This window comes from Harpia harpyja, chromosome 9 (assembly GCF_026419915.1).
Source record: "Harpia harpyja isolate bHarHar1 chromosome 9, bHarHar1 primary haplotype, whole genome shotgun sequence".
NCBI lineage: Eukaryota > Metazoa > Chordata > Aves > Accipitriformes > Accipitridae > Harpia > Harpia harpyja.
In genome coordinates, this window is record NC_068948.1 from 2,153,429 (window position 1) to 2,165,738 (window position 12,310).

Consider the following 12,310-nt stretch of genomic DNA (forward strand, 5'->3'; position numbering starts at 1 on the left):
CCTTATTCAAAAGCGTCAGTTTGATCTCTTTGTGAGCGCTGAAGCCCCCTTGCTGAGACTGGGGGGCTGAGGGCTGCTGGGTCTGGAGGAGCTGCTGCGATTTGCTCCCCTGGGTGGGCTTGGCTGATTTCAGGAGCTGAGCAGGCACATCCCGTTTCCGCTTCTCCTCTTTAGCGCTATCTTCTTTTTTTGACTTTCCTGTTGAAACCAGAGTGCAACGTAGTGACTTGCAACTGATTCCTTTCGACTGCCCTCCCTTCGGAGGGCAGGGCAAGAGGATGCTGCTCCAGGGACTGAAAAAGCCCACACCAGTTAGCACAGCACATGGCCCCAAGGTTAAAAGATTCAGGAAACCAGAATTTCCGCAGAGAGGACACTTAACATAAAAGACAAAGAACAAAAGGCTCTTGCTGCCAACTCTGCTACGGTCTAAAAAGAACAGAGGAAGAGCAATACGATACTGGAGTTGTCCAGAAGATTTAGCATCACCTCGCAAGGGTGAAAGAGAACAAGGTAACAGAGGGGGCATCAGGCAGAACTCCCATGCAGGAAAAGGCATCTTTACAGCCAGAGACACATGGACAGAAGGATGCGAATGTATATTTGCTCCACACCCTCCCTTCTCCATGGTCTCACCCTCCTCAGGTGAAGCCTCTGGGCTCCCCTAGTTCACGCCAGGCACAAGTGTCAGCCTCTGCTCAACTATTTTCCTGGAGCCCATAGTACCACCAAGCAAGCTGTATGCAGATCTCTGCTCCCTGTTTCTTTTCCCAGGACCCCTTGGAGAAGAAAATACCAAACCAGGTACCTCTACCTTTCTTCTGCTGCGCTGGGGTTGGGGATCGGGAGCTGGCTGAGGAAACAGGACTGGCCAAGTCTGCGTACATGTCTTCGGAGTCGGCGCTGCGTACAGAGCTGCTGCTAGAGGAGGCACTAGAGACAGAAGAAACGCTGCTCACGCTCAGGGACCTGGAAAGAGCCAACAGCCCGTTACAGTCACAAATGCAACAAGAACCAGGCAGCGATGAGACAGACACCTTTGTTTCAATTCCCCTGCATGGCTGGGATGTCAGAAGGCTGCTAAGGCAGGCAAATAACGAGGAAGAGACAAAGGCTGTGCCTCCTGGGGCACACACAATATGAAAAATCCCAAACATGTTAGATGCAAGTCTAGAAAGTACTGTTCATTTATAAACAAGATTAAGGTCACTGTTTCCCCAGGTAAACAAAAAGTGAAAGCAGGGTGTGCACTATCATGTACAGGTCAGTGTTAAGGCTCAGGTCAAGGGTTCCCTGGCAATGTTTTTGTTGTGTGGGACACATTGATTCACTGAGGCTTTAAAAACCCTGGAGTCCTACAGCCCACAGCTCCTGCCCAGCTCGCCAGGGTACAGGAGAGCCCAGCTGCCTGTTTTGAGGATGCACATATTGTCACAACTGATAATGACAGGGAAGATGCCTATAAGATGGCTATCTTCTAATAGTGCCTTAAGATGGCTATCTCCTAATGGATTCACAACATTAAAAATGTCAGACAATCATTATATTCATTTAAGGAAGACTTTCTACTTAAAAATGTATCAGACAAAAATACAGGGCTATGCACCAGACTTCCCTGGCGCAGCAAAGCGGCTGCAAAAAACCCAGCTAGCTGGCAGCCGGCTGGCATCGCAGCCACCGCCACGTGGGACCAGGTGTACGCTAACTACATGAATATTTAGGCAGCCTCTCCAGCAGGTTCTGCAGGCCACACCGACGTCTGCGCTCCAATGACTGACCTGCCAGCAAGGTCCAAGCTCACCTGCTGGAAGCTGGCGTGCGTACGACTGCACGGGCTGCAGCAGCTTCAGCACAGACTAGCCCTGGAACGAGCTGCAAAGTCTCTACCTGCTGGCATCCTGACAGAGACGACTTTTGAGAGGTTGCATGGACTGTTGCAATGGTGACTGGATGAGCCAGGAACAACTTCTCCAGGAAAGCTCCTGGCTACGAGGTTGTGACAGCAAATCTGGTTTGGGCACACACCATGTTTCCTATGTTTCCCCTTTCCCACACACCTGTAAAAGCAGCAAGCACAGCCCCAGTGCCACAAAAGCAACACCTGCATTGAGTTTTTCCCATCTTCTCTTCTCAAGCCCTGTACAACAGGGCAGCGCAGAGCCAGCGTGTCCAAGTGCTCTGAGCCTCTTGCATCACCCCTGCCTGATCTGATGAAGGCGACAAGCATGTAGTAAACAAGTTTGTATTTCCGTAAAATAACACGGATGTTGAACCTTGGAGTTTCACAGAGTTCAGATATGGGAATTACTGCTGGTCAGAGCTAAGTCCTACTTAATCCACTAGTTTTACACTACTTGTCTGCTTTTAAATCTGTATCACAGGGAAGCATCGTGTTTCAAGGCTGCCTGTGAGGTTTCAGGGATTCCTATGGGTGAACAGATGCAAAAAACCCAAACGAAGGACTTGGAAAGAGGTTTATTTCATGACTCTACTGGAGGGAGTCAGCTGTTTACAAATCCCACAGACTAACAGCCATATAACTATTAACTTGGAGCTAAACACAAAGGGAACTGGCCATGCAACTTTGCCAGCAAAGTAAAAATATCATTAGCTGGGCCTTGTAGGTATTTTCTGACCTACCTCTTCTGACAGGCCAAGCATCTTCCCTCAGGACATTCGGTAACCAGAGGTAGTAGAGGTTTAGAAGAGCAAAGCTCCGTAGCCCGGAACTGTTAACTTGTAAATAAATTTGGATGTGCAATCAGCCTGGCCATAAGGAGATGTTTTGGTCATAATTTAGGTAAAAATGGGCAGTTCAGTACACATGACAGATTACTTCCTTGAATAAGCCACAAGGGCACTACCAACATTGTACTGCTGTCAATTCAGGACTTGGGATTCTGAACACCACACAAAGAATCAATCTTGTTTCACGTCCTAGTTACCTACAGCTTCTGATACTTGAAGCTAGAGCGTTTTAGCTGCAAGAAACCACAACAGTTAAGAAAGGTTATAATCTCCTCCTCCTTCAACAAAGGTTATGAAGGGCCGAGGCTGTACCTGGATTTCCTGGACCCAGACGGGGAGTGGGAGACTGAGGCAGATGATGATCTGGAATGAGATCTGGAGAGAGACCGAGACAAGGACCTAGATCGGGAACTGGAACCACTGTAGCTGCTGGCACTGCCACTGATGCTGCCGCTGATAGTCCGCCTGCAAGACAGCAAACGACATTCTCACTTAGCTGCGCTCCGCTTTTTTAGGGACAGTTTGAGCATGATGCTGTTGTCCTGTATTGTATACGAGACTGGTGCTTTGCAAACGTAATTGTTTCAGATGTTCTTCTCAACCTTGCGTTCCCAGTCCCGAGGAAGCTTCTGTTTTCTGGACAGTGGATGTTTTATGCAAGACTGAATAATGTTAATGAGAGCCAGACAAAAGAATGAGCTAGAGTACCTTAATCCTGTACTGATACCACGAGCAAACGCTTCCTACAAATAAAAATTACTAACTGCGTAACACAGTGGGACTACCTTGTATTTCAGGCTATACAAATAATCATACACATTTTTTGTGACTAACACACCAGTACTAAAATAGAGCGAGCTGTTTTGTCATTTGCACAGCAGGGAGAGTGCAGGGCAGTGGGGTTTCTGTGGGTGTAAGCATGAAAAAAAACCAAGGCTGGAATAAAGAATAAGGGAAGGTGACTAAAGACATCCAAGACTATTATTAACTAGTTAAAGTGAAATGGAAACTAGAACTGATGGAGTTTCTAGGGAAAAGAAACTGTCGTGATCAGTTTTCACTTGTGGAGACATAAGTGCTCAGCCCAGGCCTTTTCTTCAACTACTGGGAAGAAACATGCGATGTAATCCCATGCAAAATTAAGAACTGGCTCAGGATGCTTCTGAAAACCTGAACGGAAAACAGACTTACAGCCATCTTCAAAACACATTACAGCCATCTTCAAAACACACTAATAAAAGCATCATCCAGTGATCCAAGAAAACTGTATATGACTTACTGCAGGGATAAAACATTCTCAGTGCTCATAAGATAGACATTTATATTAAATACATTTCTAACACACCAAGCTATTGCTTCCATAGACTAGGCACACAGGTGTCATACTATTTCAAAACTTCTAATGTAAAAAGGATGCATGATGAATTTGAGCTGTGCTTAGCTGACTTCGTGTCCCTCCAAGAACAGGCAATGCTCCCTGCATTTATCCTGTAACATTTTTAAATACAGTACAATGGATTAAGCCTGATAAACATATTTAAATACAGACAAATGCTCCTTGTTTGAAAACCATCAGAAGCCTCTCTCATTTCAAATGCAAAGGAAGAGAAAAAGACAACAGGAACAATTAGAGGACAGACAGAAAACACTTGAAATACTCAGACTAGTCACACAGGATGAAGCCAGGAAGAGAAAGCGGAGCAGGGGAGCCAGCAAGCTGTGTACTGGGGAGTTTTTCCTCCCCTCCTCCAGGGGTACTGCTGGATGCTGACGAACCAGCTCCTGGGACCACACACAAGAAATACTCCCTGCATACTGGCACATGTTTAGAGTAAAGAGGGCCCAAACCCATCACCACAAATGAATCTCCAACACATCAGATCTGCTCTCGGGACCAAACACACCTTTGCTTCCTTGCTGTGAAGCCTCCACAAACAGCAGCTCTCAAACATGCCTTTTTTTGTACTGCAGACCCTGCCTTTTGGCACATTTCATGTATTCCACCTACTTCATCCTCCAACCAGCCTTCAAAGACAGGAGCCACTTGCTGTGGCAAGTCACTAGCATTCACCCCTGACTCCTTCCCCCTCTTCCCGTTCCCTTCCTGCCCCAGGAAACAGATTTCTCCTTTAATACCAAAGAGCCCTTGTAGTTGGTACTCCCAAGAGAAACCCAGGATTTGCTCTATCTTCCAGGAGATCAAGCCTCACTCCACCCCACAGCTTTCTTACCTCCTGGGTGGAGTCCTTGTCTGACGTTCCTTCCTTCTCGCCTCTCTATTATCCCCTGGTTTGGCTGGCTCCGGTGCAGCTGTTGTAATTTTAGTGAGTGGCTGAGGGACTGGAAGGGCAGCTAGTTTCTTCACAGATTTTTCACTACAAAAATTAAAATTATCATGTGCTTGGTCAAACTCAGTAGATACAGACATTCTCAAAAGCGATGAAATGCATTCATGTTTGTTGTTGACTAAATATTATATAGATATGATTACTGTAGCTACAGACACATGGCTATTTCACCAAAACACTCTCAAACAATACAGATTCCCCTACGGGGATGTTTCCCATGTTCTAAATCGAGTCACCTTTTCAGAGGCAAGTTACTATACAACAGCCAATTCTGGAGACATTCAACTTGCAAATTAACTAATGAAGTAGATTGTGTGGAATCGCTGTTTCTTATCCACTTGATTCTGTGCATTTTTATCCAAAATGCATACACCTACTTAAAATCTGCCAGTCAGGCTTCAGAATCAAATGCACACAGTTTATGCAAAAATGCTCTTTTCCCTCACACGGATCAGCAGGGTGCAAAACAGCCCACGTGTGCAAATGTTGCTTGGACCTGTCCCTTGGCTCGCGTTACCCTGCAGAACATTTAACAGGTAACACCATTGCGGAGGACCGCTATGCAACGTTTTTGTGACTTTATCTAGCACGCACTATGCGAGATGGGAATCGCTTTGGCTCTTCAGCGCTGCTCACTTCTGGGCTCAGAGCAGTCCAACCTCTGCTCTAATAGCTGGTTACTGCTCAATATCCCCAGCACTGATGTCACACCTACTATTAACTGGGGAGGAGGCAGCTGTCTGCATACAAAAATAGAGACTGTTAATTCCTTCTCTTGTGCTTAAGAATATCTGCATTCATCCCCTGCAGAACACAGGATTAAATACATGCAATGTTATGCGGCGAAAACAATCCCCGTGCTAGTGCAGGCTGCTGGCTGGTGTCATGTGTTACCAAACCAGCACTGCAATATGTACTAGAAGGGTGTAAAGACAACGCTGTAGGTGGAGATCGTGTCCTTGAAGGGTTGAACCCTCTGAGTTGAGAAGAAAAAAAAAAACAGGTCAATAAGGCACAAGAAGTGTGGCAAAGGGTATTGTCCCATATTCTGGAGAATTCAGGGGGATTCCCATTGTGTAATTTATTTGCAGGTCACCTTAAACGAGGTGACATCACTATGGTGGTGTGTCACCCTCCAATGTATCCATAATTTACTATGTATTACAGGAGTTTATGAAATAGCAACTTCAAGTATTTAAAAGAGCAGGAGCGCTGGCATAATCTGCCAAAACCAGTTTCATAGCTACAATACTGTTTTAATTTCTCTCCAATGTTAAAAGTAGATAAGGCTGAACATTTCTTTATTCTAAGGCTATGCATTAACTCAAAGCTACAGTAGAGGAATGAATGAAACTTTCTTAGAGCTCCTGCGTAAACATATCTGCACACACAGAATGTTTAAATTGTAAATCATGAGTGTGTTTAAACACTCATGTATACATGACAGGGGCCTCGATGTGACGCTTAGGGACATGGTTTAGTGGTGGACTTGGTAGTGTTAGATTAATGGTCGGACTTGATCTTAAGGATCTTTTCCAACCTAAATGATTCTATGACTCTATAAAATACTTAAGGATACCTGTACAATTTAACTTGGTTTTAATAAGTGAAAGTGTCATCATTTAATTAAATATTCAAAGCTAAACATTATTCTATGTGGTTCATATTTTGCATCTTCCATTTCTTCCTTAAACTGTCAACCAGGTCACAAGGGTCTGACTCAGGGATTAGGCTACTGTTTGGAGCCTCTTCTGCACTGCATTATCAAAACAGAGATGAAGCCTTACCCTTTACCAGCAGGTGGTAATAACTCCCCTTTAGCTTTCGCAAGCGGCTTATGTGGAGACGGTGTTGGAGAAGGAGAGGGTGAAGATGAGAAGGACCGTGATCTAGGAAGGAAGGACATACAATTCAGCTCAGTCTCTGGGACTGCAGAAGGCTTTCCTGGCTTTTGGTGCATTTAGCCATCACTCCCTCCTTCGGCTAACGACTGCATCCCAGGAACTAGTCCCCATGGGTCTGAGCTTACCCTAGTTTTATATTTGGACTCTGTTCAACAAAACTAAGTTCTATCACCAGACCAGTGGTAAAAGTAGAAAACAAAAGGAAAAAATAGGGTCAGCTGCAAGAGAGGCACTCTCACATATTCCACACCAACACCTGAGGCTTTCTCCATACTCTCTGTATTCTCTCCTTACAGAGAATATGCCTACAGGAAAGTAAGTGGGATTTTGACTTGCAAGTTCAGCCTGATTTGTTTCAACCTGCTTTATATTCCAGTAGTTCCTAGTGCAGTTTATCCTTTAAAGGGCAGCAAAAAAAAAACCCCTTGGGAGAAAGACACGAAAAACACATCTAACTGGATATCTGTAATTTCTGGAACACAAGGAGAAAAATCAAACGGAGAATATCAAAGCCAACAGATCAAAGGGCAAGAGCTGTTTCCTAAGACCGGGACTGACCAAAGAGGCAAGCCACTTACACAGCACACCAGATGCTGGCGTTCAGGTGATTCACCCTGCTGCCAAGACTGGAAGTACCCTTGTTGCAGCCTAGTACTTCAGAAAGGCAGACACCTCGGTGACTGGCTTTCCGAAGAACAGTTAGGCACTTGGGTGCTCCTCACCCTCCTACCTTCAGAGAGGGGCACGCTAATTGAAGTACGTCACCTATGCCTGACATTGTCCTGCCAGGAACAGAGCCTGAAATGGGGTGGATGGGAGAAGGTCAGCCTGCTCGCCAGAAACACGTATGTGCTTGCATCAAGATCAACTCCCACCTGAGCCTTTTCTAGGAGAAACCGTCTCTGAAATGACACCGTGCGCTCCCATCAACTGCGTGATCCACACTGGGTATCTGTTCGATTTCAGCTCTGAAGAAGTGCCTATCTAGGGAGCCAGTTTTCCTACTATGCATATTCCAGACTTGGGAAACTGTCTGCAGGGGCCAGGAAGTGGCAGAGTAATAAACAGGCCTCTGTTTAATCAGCATGGGACACCGAATTGCTACTTTGAAGTGTCAGGACTATCACAAGACACAACTGCATGGATTGCTTTATTAAAGAAATGTGATGTGCCTCTTTAAATAGAAATTCCAGTGCAACAGAAAAGAGATGCCAGTAACTTCTTCCAATCATAAAATGCAAATGATGGCAACATTAATCTCAGCTAGGCTCCTACAACTGCTCAGCTACCACAGGCATGGGAAACAGCCCAGCCACAACAGCAGAGTACTCATGGGTGGGGGTACTGGGGAGAGGAGGGGGTGGCTGACATACCTACTTCATTCAGCAACCAAACCAGCAGGCTGCCTTGCAGTCTATCGTACTTCCCTCACTCAGGAAAGTGGTTTGAATGTTTTATTTCAAGAGTTGGCTATTTGCTTTTAAGTAGCAGCAAAAGTAGCTGTTAGCAAATGTTTGGAAAACAGTACACCATTATTTTCAAATCCAAGGAGCCATTACCTGGACCTGCTGCCTGAGAAAGAGCTGTGTCTTGAAGAGCGACTAGAGTAAGAGCTGTAAGAAGATGATCTGGAACGAGATCGCGAGGAACCTGAACCAGAATAGGTGGATGAACGAGAAGAGGACCTGAAAGAAAAACATTAAAATTCAGTGCCTCCCGAGAAGTCCTCTGAGACCAAGGTCTTGTTTCCAGTACACTCTTCCCAAGTTCTCAAACACTGCTCCAAAAATTACCTGCCTTCTCCTCAGTGGTCTGGCAGGAGTACAGCCTCTCCTCGGTCCCCCCTTTTCTTTTAGAGAGGATCCCATTGTTGCTACCCACTTTGCGCCCTTGAATAGGCCTCCCTCCTTTAGCTAGTGACTTTCCATCCCTTTTTGAGAACTCCTTCCACACAATTTTATGCCTTTTCACCAGACAACCCCCTGACAGGTTGGGTCACACAGGTATGAGAAAACAGAAAAATCTCAGGTGCAGTGATCCCAGCAAGAAACACTATCTACTTCAGGAGGGCTTTGGTTTTTAGATCCATATCTTCAATTCAGTGTGTTCCTCATTCCTCTCTGATACTTTCTCCCCCTCTTTTCAGGAGCTTCAAGTTCAAACGTTTAAAGAAAATGGATCCAGCTCATGCCTCAACTCTCCTAGATTCAGCATGCTTTGTTCTGAAAAGTCTTTATCTCGCACCCATTGGTTTCCAAGCTCCACTGCAGCCCTCTAAGGCTCTGTCAAACCTCCACAACTGCAGTTTTTCCCCAGTAGCATCAGCATGCTCTTCCTGGAGTGGGCTTGCCTCATCCCCCCAGCACTCCTGGAGTGAAAAGGCTCCAATTTTTATAGCTTCTAGCTCCTTCTGCTCCTATTAAGGTCAGTTTTCATCTAGGTGAGCTACTAATATCTGGACTGCTTCCAAGTCTAATTTCCCTGAATAGTGACTTTTCCAAGGAACTGTCTTTGCTTAGTTTTCAGCAGATCACATCACAGCACCCACAGTTATGTGCGCCCTTTAGCTTCCACCTCACTACCTATATGCCTGTGTCCTTAGCTGTTACTGAGCAGCAAGCCTTGAACTGCTTTCCCAAACATCTCAACAGCTTCCACTGACAAGAAAAAGTCACACCACATTCCCTGACACACTAACGAGGCTCAGATGTGACACGCTCTTCGCCTTCACTCACCTTGAAGAGCCAGAAGCAGACGCTGAAGAAGCAGAGGTTTTTCGGCGCCTACGCGCACGGCTGGGAGAGACAGACACACCAAGTTTCTTTTTGGGGGACTTGGATCGGCGCCAGGGGTCCTTCCATTCATCTGCTCTCTTCGACTGAGTGGTGGTAATTGTGGTTGCCTCCTTCTCCTTCTTTGGTGGCTCAGGCTGACGGCTGGAAAACACAGAAGTCAAGTAGCTGGGACGTTTTTTATATAGTAAGGCTAACAGAAACACAGGGCCAGGAAAAGATCTCAGAAATTCATCCTTCATGCCAGTACTAGCTCTTAACCTCCACTGCAGGATATTCAGCATCATTTTGGGGTGATGAAGGGTCAGAACAGCTATCATTTTGTAAATCAGTGACTGCAAGCCCTTGAAAATAGCAGTACCTGCAAGTTTTGTGAACTACTTTGTGGCACTGACCAAGCAGTGACCTGCCAGCTGATTTCAGCTTTGGCTTTTGGCCTCCAAGGAGCAGACACAAGCACACTTAAGAGGGAAGGGAATGGGAAACTTAGTTCTTCCTATGCTTATGCCAAGCAGCTAGAGCTGCAACAACCCAAACCAAGTAGGCAGCCCCCAGTGCAATGAAAATACTGAACAGAGCTAGGCTAACGACAGACTTCGAGCGTGCATCTGAAATACCGTTTCAATACAGCAAACTGCTGGAAGTAACCAGCAGGTACTAAGACATTCAGCCTGAATTACTCTCCTACAGTTCCCTTATCAGAACATCACGTGGGACTGCGTCACAAGCCTTACCACAGCCAAGACAGATGGATCTGTTTTTACCCTTACAAAGGGGACGGTTACCTCATCAGCTGAGCATAAAGCAGTTCTTAATGGCTGTTTTATCACCGTATTACTCTCTAGGTGCTTACAAACACCATCGAACATGTGCTCTCCTGTTGTTGATAACCAGGAAGATGTGTTGAGTCAGGCTAGATACCCTCCATCTCCTCCCTTCCCTTTTAAGGGCTCTACTTGCGTTTCCCTTTTTTCTTTGGTTCTCTGGGCTTCTGTTCTCCTCTACAACCCTCTGAAAATAATTCAGGGCTAACTTTTCAGCATCTGCACCAGAGAGTTCCTTAAATACTCCAGGATGAGTTTCTTCAGGCCTAGACTTTATTACCTCTCTTATCTATGGGTGATTTAACTTGGGATTTTTCCTTGCCCTGACTCTAACCTGCAAACGACTGTTCAATTACCTGCTTATAAGCTTCTCCCTCAGGTTTTAGGCAAAGTTTGTGCTTGCCTAAAGGTTTATGAAGTCTGTTGCACTCATCAAGTTACCAGTACAACAATGTGTTTATTCCTTTTCTCAAAATAAGGAACCCTCTCGCTATGAGAATTTGGGGGAGGAAAGGCACCTTCCATCGCTGGGTTCAGCCAGTACCACCCCATTAGTCACACGACTGAAGCAACCACTCCCCACGCAACTTCCTCTACCTTTTGAGATAAAAAAAGCAACCTCAAGTTTTCTAATAATTCTGTGGACTGCATTTCTTGCCACAACACTTTTTCAACAGACAACAACAGGATAATTAAAGCTCTTCGTTAGCAGCCTGTTCTGCCCTTTGAAGGCTCCACTAGTCACTAAGAAGTCTCATCACCTCCTTGCTTGGCAGTATTAAAACACAGTCTCAACACAGTTGAAACTCCTACAGCCTCTCACCTCTTCCCTGACTCCAGAACTTGTATACACTGATTTTAAAGTCTAGTGCAGCATCCTACTCTTTCCCTATCTTTGCTGATATAACTACAGCAATTTTACAATTTGTCCCACATCTGTCTCGGTATGTACAGAATTTTATGGGAGGAGAAACTCTTCTTTCACATTCACCTCTCCCACAAATCTCATTCCAGCTTCAGAAGAGGATGCTTACGTATTAGCACAGAAAATTGCTGACTGCCTAGTAAGAGAGTCCCAAGCAGGGTTATGGCTCAGCATTATTCACCAGCATCTTCATTTAGCATCATCACCCTTTCCAGTGCTGCTCTAACACATGCTATTTAACACAGCACGTTATTTGCAGTGGGTTGGTCTAGTTTCCCATGTTATAGCCACGATTATATCTGAGTATCTAATCATGGAGGAAGACCATTGTCGTGGTTTAACCCTAGCCAGCAACTAAGCACCGCGCAGCCGCTCACTCACTTCCCTCCCAACACAGTGGGATGGGGGAGACAATCAGGAAAAGAAGTAAAACTCGTGGGTTGAGATAAGAACGGTTTAATAGAACAGAAAAGAAGAAACTAATAATGATAATGGTAACACTAATAAAATGACAACAGTAATAATAAAAGGATTGGAATATACAAACGATGCACAGTGCAATTGCTCACCACTCGCTGATCGATGCCCAGTTAATCCCCGAGCGGTGATCCCCCCACCCCCACTCCCCCCAGTTTATATACTGGGCGTGACATCACATGGTATGGAATACCCTGTTGGCCAGTTTGGGTCAGCTGTCCTGGCTGTGTGCCCTCCCAAATTCTTGTGCCCCTCCAGCCTTCTTGCTGGCTGGGCATCAGGAGCTGAAAAA

The 12,310-nt window shown here is 45.6% G+C and overlaps 1 protein-coding gene across 7 annotated transcripts in view; it reads right to left on the reverse strand.

Annotated features, from left to right (window-relative positions):
* The window catches only part of ZC3H18 (zinc finger CCCH-type containing 18), a 51,184-nt gene that overhangs the window by 6,437 nt on the left and 32,437 nt on the right, over window positions 1-12,310 (reverse strand). For 4 of the 7 annotated variants that reach the window (XM_052795267.1, XM_052795272.1, XM_052795269.1 and 1 more), the window contains 7 exons: window positions 9,736-9,936; window positions 8,560-8,685; window positions 6,884-6,985; window positions 4,980-5,123; window positions 3,061-3,213; window positions 809-969; window positions 2-198 (listed from right to left, as the gene is read on the reverse strand). In XM_052795267.1, coding sequence (XP_052651227.1) covers window positions 2-198; window positions 809-969; window positions 3,061-3,213; window positions 4,980-5,123; window positions 6,884-6,985; window positions 8,560-8,685; window positions 9,736-9,936 — 1,084 coding nt within the window. The remainder of the gene's footprint in view (window position 1; window positions 199-808; window positions 970-3,060; window positions 3,214-4,979; window positions 5,124-6,883; window positions 6,986-8,559; window positions 8,686-9,735; window positions 9,937-12,310) is intronic. The other 3 variants (XM_052795268.1, XM_052795266.1, XM_052795271.1) reach the window with 2 other exon arrangements.